General features: G+C 39.3%; 1 protein-coding gene across 1 annotated transcript; it reads left to right on the top strand.

The window, feature by feature from the left end:
- Positions 1–339: 339 nt before the first annotated feature.
- LOC126210352 (uncharacterized) lies at positions 340–5,430 on the top strand. The gene is made up of 2 exons (XM_049939566.1): positions 340–786; positions 5,141–5,430. The coding sequence occupies exons 1-2, from the start codon at positions 410–412 to the stop codon at positions 5,229–5,231; spliced, it is 468 nt and encodes a 155-aa protein (XP_049795523.1). The 5' UTR covers positions 340–409; the 3' UTR covers positions 5,232–5,430.
- The last annotated feature ends 15,535 nt before the right edge of the window (positions 5,431–20,965 follow it).

Below are 20,965 nucleotides of genomic sequence, written 5' to 3'. Positions count from 1 at the left end.
TTTTAATAGTGAGTGACAGCCAAGGCAGGTACTGCAGAAACATTGTGGAGACAAAACTAGACACAAAATATGACATTCAAAGTTTTATTAAACTAAATGTTCCTCTCTGTGAAGTTTTTAATCGAATTGACAAGTTAGCAGAAGACTTGATGGGAGTGATACTCGTATATTAATGGCTGGGTCGAACGATACTGAAGACTCCTACAACGACATTGTGGAAAGCATTGATAACGTTTTACCAAGTGTTCTCCAACTCAGTAACAAGACAAATATCATTTTGCCCCCAATCCCTAAAAGATTCGACAAAGAATATATAAACAAAAAAATTGATATGGTTAATCATCATTTAGTGCAAACAGTGAACTATTCAAAATCTTGCAACAAAAGTAGAATATCCATAAACTTTGAAATGGGAAGACTGTCTCGTGATAAATTCCCACATCACGGATTCCACTTGAACAGACAGGGGAAGGAGCAAGTATGCAATAGACTGCCTTCGTTAATTAAAATAAACAATCGTACAAACATAATGCAATTATCTTTGAATCGACCATTCTACCTGAAGACATCAGTGTTTACCCAAAATAAATACAATGTTAAACCCAGTGCAATACAAGTGCCTAAAATGAAACAAATGCTACTTGACAAGTGGATTACCATTAGAATCACCACAGCACACGGAAGGCAGGACCCAGAATCCAGGGAACCAGCTAGCAATAAGACACCACCCACACCTCAAAACAAGGAGGATTTTTTACACCTAACAATACTAGATGTAAAAAAGAGGTAAGTGGTCAAGCAAGACACATCATAGTTCCTGCTTCATGCTTTAAATTATTCCATCAGAATGTCCAGTCTCTTCCCAACAAACTGAATGAAATATAAATCTTGTTAAATGATATGAGTGATATTTCTGTTTTATGCTTTACTGAGCACTAGCTAAATAAAGACATGATAGAACTAGCACACCTACCTCAGTTTAAATTAGCTGGCACATTTTGTAGAAAGAGGCATAGAACTCTCAATAGTAGAACTGCCAACTAGAAATTCTGTAATCATCTGTGTATATAGGTCACCAGATGGTGATAAAAAAGCTTTTTTATAATCATATGGAAGAGCTGTTAGAGGATTTCAGCACTCACCAAAAAAAAAATATCGTATGTGAAGATTTCAACATGTTGATTTCTCCAAACCCAGTAAATTTAAAGATGAAATCAAAGATTTACTGAAGTCCTTTAACCTAAAACCAACTATAATTAACCCAACTTGTATAGCCACTACTTCTGCAACAACCATAGATCAGGTGTTTGTAAATACGTATAAATATACCTGCAACACACACAGACTGCAAACAATGGTTTTAGTGATCACAATGCCCAAACACTAACAATCGTTATTCCAGGAAACACAAAAGCCCAGAAGACGAGAACTATCGCCAGGAAGTTTAATAATGAAAACATAGATTACTTTTGTTCTCTCTCTCTCTCTTGAGAAGAGAAATCTGGACCGATGTTTATAGTTCAAACAACACAGATGACAAGTTTGATAAATTTATGGCCACGTACAAACATTTTTTTGAAATAGCCTTTCCTAAACAAACGTCACTTATTAATTCCTTACACAAACCAAATAAAAGGATCACAACAGGGATAAAAATATCATCCCACAATAAGAGGGACTTATATGAATACTAAAAGCAAACCACAAATCCTGTATTTATCAACTACTTTAAACAATATAAACAAATACTTGAGTTATAACAAAAGCAAAGAAAATGGAAAGTGACAAACAAATAAAAAATTCCAGGAATCAGTTTAAAGCAACCTGAAGTATCATAAAAAGAGAAACAGGTACTACATCATTAGCCCACAAAAATATAGAACTTCATGAACACAACAATAAAATAATCAACCCCATAGTAGTGGCAAATAAATTTAACAACTACTTTTCTAACACTAGCATGCCACCTGATTACCAAACATTACAACTCACAACCAGACAGCTATACACTCCAGTCAAATACAAAAATTCTTACAAGAACCCCATTTATGTCTCCTACAACACCTGAGGAATTATCTGTCATTATAAAAAGGTTACCCAATAATTATTCAGCAGGTACTGATGAAATACCAGCTATTATCATCAAAGCAACTGTAACATCTATCGTAGAACCATTAACGGATATTTTCAATTCATCATTCATGAGTGGTATATTCCCGAAAAATCTGAAAATGTCGAAAGTGACACCACTGTACAAGAAAGGGGACAAACATGAAGCTGCAAACTATAGACCTTTATCAGTATTGTCAGGCTTTGGCAAAATTCTTGAAAAACTATTTCTTGGAAGGCTGACAGCCTTTCTAAATAAAGAAAACATAAGTGATCCGTAACACGGATTCAGAACTGGCAGATCAACACAGTCAGCTATTTATACCTTCTTAAATGAAATTGTAACTGCAGTAGATAATAAGCAACATGTGTCTGGCATATTACTTGACCTTAGTAAATCATTCAATGTAATTGATCATAATACTCTGTTGCAGAAGCTAGGTTATTATGGAATACGATGCCTGCCAAACAAGTGGATACATTCCTACCTTCATGACCATCAACAGATCACTCAAATAAAATACAAAGACATAAAAACACAAAAAAATTGTAATTTTTACAGTAATGCACAAAACATTACATATGGAGGGTTGGGATAACAGAAGCGTCTGATTCCACCCCTCTGCTTTGACCAATTACGTCACCAATATGGCGGAAACGACCATTCACAACAACTTCCATACTGCTCCTATGACGTAATCACGTAAACATGACAACAAACACGAAAATAGATCGAAAAACCACCAACCAGATATTCCTCCAAAAATATAATGAAACTAATGGGACAAGCAGAGGAAAGTGGGGGTTTCTGGGTGGGGACCAACAAAATATAAACAAACGCCACTACACCAAACAACAAAAAACACTAAAATAATAGTCCCATAGTGCTCAGAGCCATTTGAACCATTTTGAACTAAAATAATAAGACCCCACAACATTCCCAAAGTCCACTACACAGAAAAATCCACTGGAATCGATCACTTCCCTTGACCTATATTGGTCAACAAAAATAATCAATACTACACTATAAATCTCAAAAATTTCACCACCACCAACCACCACACTTAATCCTTAAAAAAAACTTAGAAAATCAAAATTGGAATCGAACACTTCCCTTGACCTGTATAGGTCAACAGCAACTACCAATACCACACTATAAATCTCAAAACTTTCACCACCACCACACTTACCTGTAAAAAAAAAACAAAAAAACAAAAAAAACTACTACTTAGAAAATCAGAATCGAACAGTTCCCTTGACCTGTTATCCTTACGACATCTCCACATATAGTCATCCCTGGTCCAAGATGCTGGAACTTTAGTAAGCCTCATTTCTTCACGACACACTGAACACTTAACGACTTCAGCCAACAGACTGAATAGCACTGTCCCCCATCAGTTCCGACAACTGAAAACTGTTGACCTTGTCAGTCTTATCCATACCTACTAAAGACATAAACAAAGCAGTTTACCAAACTTCACATATGACGAACGGAAAAAAACTACAATAACGTCAACATAACAAAACCAAAATCGTTAACTCAGTGAAAAATATTCTGCTGAAAGCACCGATACCACACACATGCAATGCTACCACACAAATGAACCCTATACGCCACAAAACATGCTACCCATAAACACACCACCAGAGAGAACCACCGACCGCAACAATACGCCACCTATAAACACACCGCACATGCAAACTAAATCAAAAACATCACACAACACATAAACACCCCACCAGAGAGCACCACCGATCATATCAAAACGACACTTACAAACATGCCCCTCTCACAAACTAAACTCCACGCCGTCGTGATGTCACACTCCCCAACAGCCTTATGTCACAGGTCAAAGCTGACGGGTGGAATCAGACGCTTCTGTTGACCCCAAGGGTCAAGCCTTGGGCCAATTCTTTTCATTCTTTATGTTAATAATTTGTCATAAAAAATAACTAAAGGGACACCGGTACTTTTTGCAGATGACACAAATATCCTAATCAAATCATGTGAAGAGGAAAGCCTACAAAAAACAGCTACCGATATAATACAAAATTTAACACAATGGTTCAGAACAAACAAGCTAATAATAAATAATGAAAAAACCGTTACAGTCAATTTCCATAATTCACAGAAACTAAATCCTGCAAGACCGATTTTTAAAATTGATGGAAAAACTGTCTCACTTGTGAGCGACTTAAAATTTTTGGGTATACATATTCAGCAAAACCTAAAATCATGTAATTAAAAAGTTAAACACACTTCCGTATGCAGTAAGAATCCTCTCACAAAATACAATCTGTGCATTAGTGATCACAATGTACAATGGTAGTATTCACTCACTGCTGATGTACAGCATTATCTTTTGGCGGAACTCCGTAGGTACACAAAAAAAAAAAAAAAAAAAAAAAAAAAAAACAACAACATTTAGGCTACAGAAAAAGATTGTTAGATTAATAAACCATGCTAAGTACAGAGACTCCTGTAGACCAATATTTAAAAATCTCAAATATACTGCCTCTTCCATGTTTATGTATGTGTGAAATATTAAATTTCACAAAAGGAAGTATTTTAAAAGATGGAAATATCTTCAAGTATAACTGATTTCCACCCTCATGATACTAGGCAGAAGCATTATTTGTATGTCAATACAGTAAGTACAAACATTTGTAAGAGGGGAGTGTATCATACTGGCATAATGCTATACAATCACATGCCATCCTATTCGAAAAAGATGCAAAATTTACAAAAGTTTAAAGTGAAACTGAAAGAGCACTGTGCTTGACCACTGCTTCCATTCTGTTTCCTAGTTTTAGAGTACCAGAAAAATATAGTGTTACTGCTCAAATATTCTTAACCAATCTATCATTTTATTTCATTATATTAATTTCATCATCAATATTCAACATGTATTGAAAAATTTTAATTATTTATCTTTTCAAAATAACAATGTGTATGATGTTGTATATACTGTACCAACCTGACGTGTCCTACATTGTTTGTGCAAAATATGTACCTAAACACAATTTACAGGCCCAATAAAGAAATACAAATACCATACCGCTGGATTGGTCACAAGGAGACGTACGGCAGAGCATTTCGTGTGACTTCCACGTACACCTGATGTGATGCCCTGCGATCTTTGCCTGTTATTGAAGCAGTTGTTGCAGCCAGACACACTGATAAGTTTTGGAGCAAACTCACCAATCGTCTCAAAGTGGGGCTTGTGACAAATGGTGCTCACATTGAAGACTTGTAGTAATAACTGTTTGAGTTGCTCTTTCATTTGATGTATTATTTGTAAGTCAAATGTAATAAATGCTACAAAGCCTTAAAACCCCTATATTCATTTTGAAACACCCGATACTGTTGGGAAGTTGAAAATAGGCCTAATCGGAAATGGAAAGAAAACACATGTATAACTAGTGTATTCAAACAGGAATTGATGAATTAGAAGTTTTTCGCAGCAATAAATGCTGGACATATCACATTCCTATTCCCTTGTTACAACTAAGTTATGTATTGCACAATAAATTGTCCAAGGAAATGTAAAATATTACTAAAACACGTCTGTTTAGAAATGCAGCCAAACATTATTCATAGGTAATGCATACTACACATTTGAAGATTAGGCAGGTTAGTGGGTAATAACGAAAGGGGATAACTACAACACCTGTTGTATTTCTGTACATGATTATGGTTTAGTGTTTCCACAACTAAATCGTGTCAAAATGTAAAGTGCAGGAGAGTGATGTCTTGTCGTTTTCTGGAGTTCAATGTCTCACTCATCATAAGGAGATACTTACTCAGTTTTCCTTTTTTCTGTTTTGTTCCCAATACATAACATTATTTACAAATGAGAACATGATGTATCACAATAAAATGCATGTCTTAAATAAGAAAAATATCACTAACTAATAATAAAAATATTCTTGAGCATGAGAAATAATTTGTTTTCAAACTTAATTGTCTTCTTGTAAAGTGTTTTGCTCTTTTCCTTACCTTTCTTCAGGCCTCCAATGGGTTATCCTACTCCAATATTGTCAAATGTTACTTCCAGCATGTTGACAAATAATTTTTTTGTCTTGCAGATCTTTTGGTTACCAAGTACACCACTTTCATGTAGGTAATGAAGTTGGTAAAGTTATCATCCCCTCTGATATTAATTATGTGACTGACATAATGTCCCAGAAACCACATTATAGTGCTATTTTTGTGGTAGGATACAGTCTGGATGCAGGCCGAAGTAGGATGTCTTGTGTATAGTTGATTTCAGAGCTCCTTGTTTCGTTTACTTATTTATCTTTATTCATTCAAGGATCAGCTCACAATGATATAGATGATATAGGATTTATCAAGGCAATATAATGCCAATAACTAGGGCAAAATATAATACACAGCATACAGCAACATGCTTTAACAGGATAGGACTGTTAACCTACTGGGGTAGGACAGGTGCTCGGCCATGGCCTTGATTAAGGGACCATCCCGGCATTTGCATTAGCAATCCAGGAAAATACAAATCAGGATTGCTGGACAAAGCAGTTCCATCCTCCTGAACATGGGGTCAGTGTCCTAACAGCTGTAGTGCCTCATTGGGTAATTCATTATTGTATAATGCTCTTTCATTGATACACTACTTATTTCAGTTAACTTGCTAAGCCAAACATTGTTTCCTTCTTCACTGCCCACATACTGAGGATACCTGCTAATGACTCCTGGAAGGCTTCTAGTCACTTGCAATTTAAACCACCCTTCACTGGCACACGCCGTAAGACATTCCCTAGACTGGACTGAACTTCTGGATTGAATAAATACACCACAATCAACTTTCCACTTGAAAAACCAAGCCAACATACATACTGTCATGTATTATACATCTTGACCCGATTCCTGTGAAAGCATTAAATCATAACAATGTATAATAATGTGACAAGGTGCTGTAGTGTCTTGTTTCTTTACTATCCACCAGTCTTGAGTATTGTGTAATATGCATTACTTATGAAGAATAGTTAACTGTCTTTTTAAACAAATGTGTTTTAGTAATCATTTTCACTTCCTTTGGCAATTTATTATACAATTTTATCTGAAAATAAAATTCTGTTTTGAGTTTTTTGTTTGTTTTTCCAGGGTAAATGTAACTCCAGACTATCTCTTGACCCATGATTATGAAAAGAACTGTTAGGACATATTTAGAAGTATTTTCCCTGATATACACCACATATTATGTATGTACTCACTTGGCGCAGTAAGAATGCCTATTTTTTTAGATAACTCTTTACAATGAGCTCGCCTACTACATCCAGTTATTATTCTCATGGCCATTTTCTACAGATTAAAAATAGTGCCCATGTTTTGTGCCTCTGATCCCCAGAAAAGAATCCAAAAGCTGTGAACTGAGTGTATGTGGACATGGTATGTCACCACCAGACATTGGGTGTTACAAACTTATGCTAACACTCTAAATCATGCTGGCGACACCCTTTTTGCGAGTATCTTTGTATGTGCGCTCCATGTTAGTTGACAATCAATGCTCATCCCTAAAATCTATGTTTTTACTACATAATCTATACAATTATCATCTATGCCTAAAGTATTAGAGTTGCTTTCCGTCTTTATGCTGAAATGCATCCTGTCCACTTTTCTTATGTCCAACATTGATTATTGCATACTATGCACCTGTAAACATCCTCGAGGGTTTCATTTGCTGTCTCTAATAGGAGTTTTGATGTTTTATCATTGACTTTGATGTTACTGTCATTGGCAAAGAGAACTTTTTATCCATGTCTTACAATGTCTGGAAAGTCATTTATAGGTATTAAGAAAAGAATTTTACCCAATACACTACCCCGAGAAACAGCTATGTTTATCTATTTCCTGGCTGACAATTGTTTTGTTAAATTTATCACCAGTATATCTTCACTTTTGCACCCTGTTTTTCAAGTAAGACCTAAACCACTCATTCACTGTTCCTCTTACAACTAGCACTCCTAGCTTATTCAATAGTATTTTACTGTCAACAGTGTCCAAATGCCTTCGACAAGTCTAAGAAAATTTCTGTAACAAAATCTTCCCTATCAAAAGCTTCAAGTATCCTTTTTGCAAACTGTGCAATGGCTGGTATTATACTTCTTCCACTTCTGAAACCAAACTGCGCTTTGCTAAAGTGGCCATCATTAAAAAAGGTTGTCAGTAGGGAAAGTCTATTACTCTATTCCTGATCCAGCTCCAGTTGCAAAAATGACCACAGCAAGTGAAATGGTGAAGAAGGGTATCATCTAATCCACACGAGAGGCATTCATCCTTGTCATTAACACTATTCTGTGGAGCTTGTTGTTTGTTTCAACAGTATTATTAACAACCCTGTACATTGTAGATATAATATGCTTTGAGGGTTGTGCTTGACCATAAAGTTTGCCTGTCAGTCATTGGTTGCTTGTGTCACACTTTTTCCATTCATGCTGGAAATCTCGTCATGTTGTTTGTCTATGTAACTGTCTTGAAGGAAGAATTCCCTGACATGCTTTATCTTGCAGTTAACTTTGCTTATGTTGATTGGTGGATGCATACTTGTTGGGTGCACAGTTTAGAAAAGCTTACAAGTGATATTGCCTGAACTTTCATTTAGCTTGAGAAACAACACCATTGCTTTTCTGTTGATATGAACAAGTTCCATCCCACCAGACTCCTTCAGTTTGGCTAGCATAACATACAACAGCCTGCATATATTTCCTAAACTATCTGCTAGCTAGTTGCTTCATCCTGTTGCCTTGCATTTTTTGAATTGGAAAAACTGTGCAATATACGAGGGTTGTTTTTTAAGTAAGGGCCATTTTTATTTTTAAAAAAAGATACAAATACTTTTGTAAAAAACTTTTATTTGCTGATTCTACACACTTTTACTTATTTTTCTACATAGTTGCCTTTTTTATTTAAGCACTTGTCATACCGTACAACTAAGTTTTTAATTCCCTCTTCAAAGAATTCGGCCGCCTGCTCCAACAGCCAACAGTTCACGGCCGCTTTCACTTCATCGTCGTCATTGAAGCGCTGCCCGCCAAGATGGTGTTTCAGGTACCGGAAAAGATGAAAATCGCTAGCAGCAAGGTCGGGGCTGTATGGTGCATGGTCCAAAACTTCCCAGCCAAAAGAATCAATCAAATCCCGAGTCTTTTGAGAGGTGTGAGGCCTAGCGTTTTCGTGCAGGAGCAAAACTCCTTTTGTCAGCATGCCACGCCTTTTGTTTTGAATTGCTCTGCGGAGCTTCTTTAGAGTTGCACAGTAGGCATCTGAGTTGATTGTCGTTCCTCGTGGCATAAAGTCCACTACCAAAACACCGCGCCAGTCCCAGAACACAGTTGCCATAATCTTGCGCTTTGACAGCGTCTGTTTGGCTTTGACCTTGACGGGTGAGGTTGTGTCTCGCCATTCCATCAATTGTCGCTTGCTTTCGGGAGTGATATGGGATACTCGTGTTTCATCCCCAGTGACAATTTGACTCAACATGTCATCCCCTTCTTCCTCGTAACGAATCAAAAAGTCCAATGAAGTGGCAAATCTCTTCCCTTTGTGGTCTTCTGTGAGGAGTCTGGGTACCCACTGAGAACACAGTTTCTTAAAGTTTAGGTTTTCAGACACAATTTTGTACAAAACCGATCTTGAAACTTGTGGAAATTCCAAAGAAAGAGTGGAAATTGTGAATCTTCTGTCCTCACGAGTCTTTGTTTCGACTGCAGCCACCAAATCATCAGTGATCACAGAGGGCCGGCCTGAGCGTTCTTCGTCATGGACGTTTTGACGGCCATTTTTAAACTCTCGAACCCATTGATGCACTTTACCTTCACTCATTGAGCTACGGGACTATACGCGCGAACGGCCCTTACTTAAAAAACAACCCTTGTAGTATGCTTTGGAAAATACGTAAGTGTTAATGTTTTGGAAAATTCATAGGTGTTAATGATTGTAATTTTTTCAATTAGTTTCACTGCACACCAGCTATATCCCACAATTGCCCTTTGCATTTTGTTTTTCGCAGATCTCCAGTTTTTGGCTACCATATTTGGAAGGCACATATTGAGATTGTGGTACTTCTAGAGTTTTTTCTTGGCCCACAAATCATGCCCATCATATATCTAGGATGTTGTATCTTAATGTTTAGAAGTTTACTATTTTTATCACTGAGTTGTACCCCTGACACCGTGCTATTGGAGGGAGACACTCACTACAGTATATATCACTGATGGGCTGTGAGTGCAATATCTGTGACTTGATCAGAGACTTCAGTGTGATTTTAGTGTCCATGTGTTACAGTTGTGTGTCTTTATCTGTGTATGCAATTGTTCAATAAAGTGTAAGTCTACAACATCACGTCATACCAGAATGAGATTTTCACTCTGCAGCGGAGTGTGTGCTGATATGAAACTTCCTGGCAGATTAAATCACTACCATTTGATGGCTCATCAACAACAGAGGAACCTACAGCATTGTAGCCACTAATACTGTCACGTCTTGCTGCCTTACATGGACATTCTCTTTTAGGAACATCATAAAACCAGACCCAGTGATGGACTTATTACACCAAATCCACCTCTCCTTGGTTGTATGACATACCGCACTTGTGTGCCTTGACAAGGGCCGTTGCAATGCAGAATCTTTTGCCCTGGCACCTCATCCCTACCTGATATGTCGACCATCCAAGACAATTAACGGTAAGACAATCATACATCAATGGACACACACAAGCAGTGTGCCTCTTCAGCTGATGAGCTCTTGGTGATTCACTGACATTACACCAATTTCTGTGTGTCATCGTACGCACTCTGTATGAAGAAAATGCTTCTGCAGTGTAATAAAACATTTGGTGCCCTCACCATGGCGTGTGAACAGCTTACAGTCTTTTCGCCCAGCCATCTTAATGACAAGACTAGGAGTGTACTCATGAACTTGGACCCACTGACCAGTTGTGCCCACCAGCAGTCCAACCACACTGACTCCCTTATCTACCCAGCATCCACACTGTCACCTATCCCGGACATACAATGAAATACACATGACAGTACACTGTGCTTCTTCTTGCCACCTGGCTTCTCCGCTGCTGGTATCTTTGGGCAGCATATTGTTGCCATGTCTCTTCCTCACCAGTCACTGCCACGGAGCTCATCCGCCACCTGTTGTCGATCTTCACACGACGACACTGACTCCACTGACTGCGTTCACCTGGGTCTACATTCGATAACTGTACAGCTGCCACAGACTGATGACGCTCTACAACACCATTATCAGTTGTACTATTCATGTCCAACTGTCGCAGACAACTTCAGTGCCTCTTACCGACATGAGTTAACACAATAGTGCCAGACTCTATGCCTGCATCTCCATCTACACCAACTTCAACCATGACATGAAATGGATTGGTGCTCAACATTCATCCCCTGTCTTTGCCTCCAGTCCACCAGAGACAGTTACCACACATGCCACACCCATTACTACCTCAAGGCAATCACACTGCCCTCTTCACATTATAGACCAACAGGGATTATGCCAAATAATGGCTGAAATGTGTTAACTTTATCTGCTACATTGAAAATGGTCAGTGACCAAACTATAGAGCAGATAGATAAAGCACGTGTTGCAACTGACTGCTACACTTTCTTTTACCAATAGAAGTAAGCGCAGTTGCTGAGCACTTCCAGATGGGCTCAAATTTATCTGGATTTCTACAAATGGCATTCCACTGAAAACTTGCAAGCTTTGATGACTACACCAGGATTCATTTATAATGTTTTTAACTTCGCCCTGCTTGAGCAGCACTTCTACATCTATATCTGTACTCTACAAATCACTGTGAAATTCATGGCAGAGGGTACATCCAAGTGCACCGACTAATAGGGCCTTCCCTGTTCCATTCATGTATGTAGTGTGGGAAGAAAGTCTGTTTGAATACCACCATACATACTGTAATTAATCTAACTTTGTCCTCAGGATCCCTAAGGTGGCAATATGTGTACGGTTGTAGTAACCTGTATTCCTAGAGTCATCATTGAAAGCTAATTCTTGAATCTTTGTTACTAGACTTGCTTGAGATACTTTCCTTCTCTCTTCAAGAGACTGCCAGTTCAGTTCTTTAACATCTCTGTGATCTTTGACCATTTATGCTGCTCTTCTCTCTGTACATTCAATATACCCTGTTAATCCTATTTGGTACAGGTCCCACACTTGGGCAATATTCTGGGATGAATCGCTCGACTGATTTGTAAGCAATTTCCTGTATAGACTGATTGCATTTCCCTAGTGTTATACTATTAAACTGATGTCTGTTATCACATCTTTAAGACAGCAGTTTTCGTTTTCAAGTGGAAGGTTAAATACACAAACAACTTTAGAATCAACATCCTTTCTGGTAACAGAAATACAGGATTCAGCTGTTTCGTGAAGAATCTGTACTGCTCCAGGTCATAATAAGCTATCTGAACTTGGTCACCTGTGATGCCTATTATATCCACTATCCAATCATGCACTTCCAGTGAACTTGGTTGTGTAGCATGTGTAGAGTTGTCGAATTCGTATTGCAGAGTATTTTTCCCTGGGACCTCGACAGACATTTTGCTACTTAACCCAAGTGGTTAACTGTTCTCAGATATCTGCACTTAAGTGTAAGAGATGGATTTCTTTGTGAATTTCTTCCCAGACAGAAATGAGAATAATACTTTTTTTCCCATCTAGACTCACCAGGAGCCACCCTGATTGTATCGTTGTTCTCCAGCAGTCATTTCTAAATTATGGTTATTATTCAGTATCCAAATTATAGTCTTCTTTTTTTATATTTATTCTGTGTCTACATCAGTTAGATGGTATGGGTTTTTTTAAACTATTTGAGCATATCGTTGGCAAATATTTTAAGAGGAATGTTCTCACATGGCAGTAGGAAGCTACTGTTAAGTAGTAATTATTTTTCTGTTTTTATGTTTTGTCACTGTGCATGTAGAAGTAACTTCGGGTGTGTCCCAGGGAAGTGTGTTGGAACTCCTGATGTTCATGTTGTATATTAACGACCTCACAGACAGTATTAAAAGTAAAATCAGGCTTTTTGCAAATGATGCAGTTATCTATAATGAAATACTATCTGAGAGAAACTGCATAAATATTCAGTCAGATCTTATAATATTTCAACATGGTGCAGAGATGGCAGCTTGCTGTAAATGTTAAGAAATGTGACATTGTGCACTTCACAATATGAAAAAATATAGTATCCCATGTCACTGAGTCACTGTTGGATTCGTCGAACTCATACAAATACCTAGTGTAACACTTTGTAGGGATATGAAATGGAATGATCACATAGTTTCAGTTGTAGGTAAAGCAGGTGGTAGACTTTGGTTTATTGGTAGAATACTGGGGAAGTGCAATCAGTCTACTAAAGAGATTGCTTACAAATCACTTGTGCAACCTTCCTAGAATATTGCTCAAGTGTGTGGGACATGTACCAGACAGGACTAACAGGTGATATTGAACATATACAGAGAAGGGCAACATGAATGGTCACAGGTTTGTCTAATGCATGGGAGTGTGTTGCAGAGATACTGAAGGAACTGAAATGACAGATTCTTGAAGATGGATGTAAACTATCCCAATCAAGTCTATTAACAAAGTTCCAAGAACCAGATTTCAATTATTATATTATATGAATGGCTATACTACAACCCCCTACATATCACTCACACCGGGATCATGAGGATAAGTTTAAGATAATTATGGCATGTTCAGAGGTAATCAAACAATCAATTTTCCTGCATTCCACACATGAATGGAACGAGAAGAAACCCTAATAACTAATACAATGGCATGTGCCCCCTGCCATTCACCTCATGGTGGTTTGCAGAGTACAGATGTAGATATTACATCTAGATCAGTCAGTTATTCTTGTCAAGTATGTTACATGTGAATGTGTTGTATTAAACATCATGAAAATGGTTACTCATCACTGAAGCAATAATCTACCAAGAGGTTAATGGTCCAGATACATGGAACTGAACACTGGCTGTGTAACTACTACTCAGTTTTTATATAGTAGCACACAAATAAGTTAGTAATGTGCTATAAACCAGCAAATACTCCAAAGTAGTGATGGCTGGTAAAAGATCTTGTGGAGAGCTTGAGGAAATTCTGGTCCCACATAAAATCACTAAGCATGTCAAATGCTTCTATTCATTCACTCACTGACAAGCGGATTGTGTCAGTAGAAGTCAGCAAAAGGAAAGCTGAAGTTTTAAATGTTGTGTGTCAGAAATCATTCATGCAGGAGGACCATACAAACATGCCCTCATTTGACTGTCATACAGATTTCCATATGGCGGATTATAGTAGTAGGCATCCCTGGTGTAGAGAAGCAACTGAAAGAGTTGAAAACAAATAAGTTTCTGGACCCAGATGGAATTCCATTTCGGTTGTACAGAGAATACTCTAAGTCATTGGCTCCTTACTTAGCTTTCATTTATTGTGAATTTCTCACCCAATGTGAAGTCCCAAGTGACTGGAAGAAAAGTGCCAGTCAATCCTGTATATAAGAAGAGTAAAAGAATGGACCTGCAGAATTGCACATCAATATTCTTTACTTCAATCTGCTTCAGAATTCTTGAACATATTGTCACTCTGAATATAATAAATTTCCTGAAATGGAAGAGCTTCTGTCCACAAATCAGCAGGTATTTAGAAAGCTTCCCTTGTACAAAACTCAGCTGTCCTTTTGTCACATGTGCCACAGAGTGATGTACTTTGGGCAAGTGAGAGATTGTTTGTTTACTCTTAGGACAGTGTATCTTTGACAAGTTGTATTGCATGTTCTGTGACACATCGGAAATCGCGGATTATAAATATTACAATGACAGATTGGGAAGCGTTCTGAACTGCCTCGTTAAATTAGATGAGGATATTCACGAGTTGTTAGACGATGATGAATATGAAGAAGATGTTCTTAAATGCGAAGATTATATAGACACCGCGAAACTCACAATTTCTTGATTGTCTCACGAAATAGAGAAACAGCTTGCGAAATCGGTAGCACACATAAATATTCCCGATAATCCGCCAGTACAATCTGTAACAATGAGTGTTCCCACAGCTTCAGTAAAACTTCCACCAATCTAGCTTGAACCTTTTTCAGGCGATCTCAAGACATGGGCACAATTCTGGGAGCAGTTTGAGCAGTCGGTTGACAATGATCTAACGGTAACTACAATTAATAAACACATCTTTCTTCGTGGCTATCTCTCGGGAGAACCAAAACATTTAGTGGATGGTATTGCGGTGACGACCGAGACATACGCAGAAACTAAGAGGATTTTCCGAGCGCATTCTGGCAACAAGGATCGAATAATTCAAGCCAACTTAGATTATCTCGAAGCCATAAAACCAATTCAGCTGTCCACCCCAGAGGAACTTAATTCAACATTTATTAAATGCCTGTGACATATTCAAGCTCTCCGGGCACTTGGGGAAGATGTGAACGGATACAGCCGAGTCCTTGTGCCAAAAATTTTACACGCTTTTCCGGATGACATATGCCGCCACTGGATAATTCACACCAAGCGTACGGGAATATCCGAAGGGGACATTTTGCATCTGATGGAGTTTCTGAATGAGGAAGTCGACGGGGCGCTTACCATGCAGAAGATACGCGGTGAATTTTCCAGCACTTCTAGTAACCTTCCCACTGCATCCACACTTCACGTACATGCGAAATCTAAAAGATCGACTCCGAAGGATACCAGCATAAAGGAACCATTGTGCGTCTTTTGTGAATCTTGCGGTCATTGGGCGCAAGACTGTAAGAAGATCGTACGTGTTAATGATCGAATAGATAAATTGAAACTAGCAAACAGATGCTTTCTTTGTCTTCAACGTGGGCACAAAGTGTCAAATTGCAAAAAGAAAGAAAAGGCTCGGTGTGTTAACTGTTAAAGACTGCGTCATAAGTCCATTTGTGAGGTACGGAAGGATATTAGGAGTCCTGCAGGTCAGACATACATTACTTCCATGGGAAAGGTATCTGTCGCTCCCCACGGACACACGTACCTTCAGACAGCTCAAGTATGCATCTCAGGACCTACAGGACTGAGCAGGACAACGTGATGTCTACTGGACACAGGTAGTCAGTCCAGCTTCACAGCAAAATCACTGATTGATGATCTGAAACTGCAAACAGTAGACCGACAAGAACTAACTGTTTGTTCCTTTGAATCAAACCCTACACACCCACGCCACCACTGGCTTGTTCAGTTTAATATGAAAGGGCTTTGACAGAATTTTTCAGTGCGACTTACTGCCTTTGAATGTACCCACGTTATTTCTCACCAGCCTTCGGTTCCACAACGTATAAAGAGTTACCAGATGCCCATAAGATTACGCTAGCAGATCCGAAAACTGATTCAACAGAAGATCTTCCCGTGAAGATTCTTATAGGAGGTGATTTTTATTGGAAGATAGTGAGGCACATTTCGCCCATATGCATCTCTGAAACCTTAGTGTTAGTTCCTTCTCTGTTTGGCTGGATACTTAATGGTAACAAGTCAAGCCTGTGTACATGCAACTGTGGTAAATTTTGCTGAGACTGACCAATCTCCTCTGCACTCAGACAATGATTTCGGACACTTTTGGGACTTGGAAACTATAGGGATTACTGCCGATCAGGATCTACCTGTGAACAACAAGGATATGAGACTTCTTCAAGAGTTTAGAGCATCTTTCTCTATAAAGGTCATGGAGCAGTGGTTACACTTCCCAAAAGACAACATACAGTGCTTTCGAGTAACAGACCGATCGCGGATAAACGATTCAAGCACCTTAGGGAAAGATTTCAACATCAAAAGACCTTTAAGCAAATGTATTTCGATCTTATGCTAGACTACCTTACGAAGGGGCAAGTAGAGGTCGCTCCCACCCCACTCTCAGGAAAGGAACTATATTATCTCCTTCATCATGCAGTGAGGAAGGAGAAATACGGAACCACTAAGTGGAGAATAATCTTTGATGCTTCATCTCATGAAAACAATGCTCCTTATCTGAATGAGGTATTAGAAGTAGGACCGAACCTATTACCAGAAATTCTGGAAATTTTACTGCGTTTCTGACTATATTCTGTGGCTATAGTCATGGACATCACACAAGCTTTCCTTCAATTAATCTTGTACAAAAAGGACAAAGACTTGACCCGATTCTTCTGGTTCAAAAGTAGCCAGGATCAAACAGGAAATCTTCAAACGACGGACGAACTAACAGAGTACCGTTTTAACAGATTCCCATTTGGCCTGACCTGCAGCCCATTTTTACTTTCTGCAACACTAAGAGAACTTGCCGACAAGTGTATGACAGCATTTCCCACTGTAGCGCCATTTATAAACAAGACTGCATACATGGACAACTTTGTGATCTCAGTAGAAGGTGATAATTTGGTGATAACTATATACTATGAACTTGTAACCGTAATGAAATTGATCAGTCTCCCCTTATCAAAATGGGCTACCAACTATGAACAACTCGAAACTATCTGGAGAGCAGAAGGGCGAGAACTCCACACCCAGACTGAAGTTTTAAGCGTAGACTGCAACACCTCAGCTGACTACTTCAGTATCGATCCTAGCGAAATCATCAAAAGGTCGTCAGAAGAGCCAGCCACCAAACGACTCCTTTTACAACGTATGGCTAAATTCTATGACCCACTCGGACTGTTTTACCCTGTTTCTCTTATTGGGAAATTGCTATTCCAGGACACATGGCACCAAGGAATTTGCTGGTATGAACTTATTCCCTGGGACTTAGGGGCACGATGGCGCACTTGGATATCTAGCTTACCTTCATTGTCACATATACGTGTCCCTAGATGGATAGCTACAGCTCATGGAAGAGACTCTCAGCTGCACATACTCTGTGATGCCTCGGAAAAGGCATATGGAGCAGCTTTGTACATTCGTACTGTCTTAGATGATGGCGTCGTAATCCATTTAGCCTGTAGCAAGAACTGACTTGCTCCTATTAAGAATGTGACATTGCCTCGACTTGAACTTTTAGCGGCAGTAGTTGGGACCAGATTATTGTGTTATTTTTGCCACGCAACAGACTTTAAAATTACCCATGCGATATTATGGACGGATTCTACAAAAACACTAAGTTAGATTCGCTGTGATCCTAACCGATGGAAGACCTTCGTTTGTAATCGTGTAACTGAGATACAAACACACACGACTCCCATGCAGTGGAAACACTGCTCAGGACCAGACAATCCTGCTGACCACTTCTCACGTGGACTCCTCAACTACCAAATGAATTCTCTGGATATTTGGTGGCATGGGCCGCCTTGGCTTACATGCCCTCCTGAATGCTGGCCAAACGATACTTCAACAATGGTACGACTTCCTCCCGAAGAAAAGAGCAAGAAAACCCAGAGCCAAGTCTTGTCGATATCTACACCAACCAGCCTTCTGGACTTATTTAAATTCAGCTCATACTGGAAGCTCATTCGTATCACAGCATGGACTCTCTGCTTCCTACCCAACATTCGTCAGAAGAATAAATCTTCAGGAGAACTTACAGCCACCAAATTATCAGCTGCCAAAATGTATTGGATTCGAGTGGGCCAGAGAGATTCCTTCCCCAGTGAATTAAATGCACTTCAGAATAACTTACCACTGCCAAAAGAGTCAAAAATCGCTCAATACAATCCTTTCGTAGAAGATGGACTGATACGTCTAGTAGGTCGACTGCAGTGCACTAGCCTAAATAGGGGACAAAAACATCCTGAACTCCTTGACGGTTCCCACCCCTTCACGCAATTGGTTATTCGAGAGACACACATCCACCTCCATCACTTTGGCGTTCGATCTGTGCTATCCGAACTGTGAACCGAATTTTGGATCCTTAGAGTTTGTCAGGCCATCAAAAGAATCCTACACTCATGCCTCGCATGCAAGATCTTGAAGAATCCACGAGGGCAACAGATCGAAGCACTGCTGCCACCTGAACAAGTTTCACCTGCCCAACCATTTGCTGTAACCGAAATAGACTTTGCTGGCCCACTATTCATCAAAGTGGGGAAGGAAACGCACAAGTCATATATCACTCTTTTCACGTGTGCTACCACACGAGCTGTACACCTCGAACTTGTGCAGACCTGTCTACGGACAAGTTTCTTATGGCACTTCAGCGATTTGCCGGAAGACGCGGACTACCCCACAAGATATATACAAATAACGTGAAAGCACTTCCTGCCACGAATATGGAACTAGCCCAACTTTGGAAGGCATTAACCACCACAAAAACTTATCAGTTCCTTGCCCACCATGGTATTACTTGGATATTTATTGTCTTCCAGGTGGCTTGGTGGAGAGGATGGTGGGAAAGGATGGTGGGCACTATAAAGCGTTGCCTACGGAAGGTATTGGGACTCGCAAAGCTCACTGAGGAACAACTGAACACCACCTTGATCAGTATTGAAGCCGCGGTGAACTTCAGGCCCATCACACCAGGAGATGGTTCTGATGCACTCAGACCTTCCCATTTTCTGACGGGAGAAAAACTTACGACTATTCCAATGGGACCAGAGCCTTCAGCGATCACCAATTTAACAAATGAATTCCAACTGAGTCAGCAACTCTGTGACAGTTTAGGAACCGTTAGATTAAAGAATACCTATTGGAGCTCCAGAACTACCATGAAGTAAAACGCCCATCGGGACGAGTCATCCCCTTTCACCCTGACGACATCGTGCTGATCCAAGAGGACCTTCATCCGTGACATATGTGGAAGAAGGCCAGGATAGAAAAGGTACTACCAGGAAGAGAGGGCAGGGTAAGGACGATAATATTCCAGCCACCAGAAGGTCACATCATTAGTCATCCTGTGCAGCTGGCTGTACCTTTGGAGGTCGACCAGTGTGGGGAGGATGTCACAGAGTGATGTGCTTTGGGCAAGTGAGAGACTGTTTGTTTACTCTAAGGACAGTGTATCTTTGATATGTTGTATTATATGTTCTGTGACTATGAAATAAAGTGTTGTTAGACTGCTAATCGCTGCTCTACTGTGATTCACGACAACATGATGTCCTGTGAACCATGCATGAAGGGCAGCAGGCAGATTCCATAGTCCTAGATTTCTGGAAATCATTTGACACAGTGTTCCACTTCAGACTGTTAATGAAGGTACGAGCATACAGAATAGGTTCACAGGTATGTGAGTGATTTGAAGACTTCTTAAGTAACTGAACTCAGTATGTTGTCCTTGTTCGTGAGTGTTCATAGGAGACCAGGATATCATCAGAGATGCCCCAGTTAAGTGTGACTGGACTGGTCTTATTCTATATATAACATAAATGATTTGTCAGACAGGGCGAGAAGCAATTTGTGGTTGATTGCTGATGATACTTCGGTGTATGGAAAAGTGTCATTGAGTGACTATAGGGGAATATAAGATAACTTAGACAAATTTTCTAGTTGGTATGATGAATGGCAACTTGCTTTCAATGTAGAAAAATATAAGGTGCTGCAGATGAGTAGGAAAAACAGTCCTATAATTTTCAAATGCAGCATTAGTAGCGTGCTGCTTGATATAGTCATGTCAATTAACTATGTAGGCATAACATTACAAAGCAATATGAAACAGAAGGAACATCTGAGGATGGTAGTAGAAAAGTGAATGATTGACCTCGGTTTATTGGAAGAATTTTTAGAAAATGTTGTTCATCTGTAAATGAGACCATATATAGAGTCCTAGTGGGGCCCATTTTTGAGTACTGATCATGTGTTTGTGATTCTCACCATGTTGGATTAAAGGAAGACACTGAGGCAACTCAGAGGCAGGTTGCTAGATTTG

Source organism: Schistocerca nitens, chromosome 10 (assembly GCF_023898315.1).
Source record: "Schistocerca nitens isolate TAMUIC-IGC-003100 chromosome 10, iqSchNite1.1, whole genome shotgun sequence".
NCBI classification, from domain to species: Eukaryota; Metazoa; Arthropoda; class Insecta; order Orthoptera; family Acrididae; genus Schistocerca; species Schistocerca nitens.
This window is presented reverse-complemented; position numbering and strand designations above follow the sequence as displayed.

Bases quoted from the DNA above. Each gene is read 5' to 3' on its own strand.
- LOC126210352 (XM_049939566.1), top strand. From the start codon at position 410: ATGGGAAGACTGTCTCGTGATAAATTCCCACATCACGGATTCCACTTG. The intron at 787-5,140 runs GTAAGTGGTCAA...CACAATTTACAG, and splicing joins ATACTAGATGTAAAAAAGAG to GCCCAATAAAGAAATACAAA.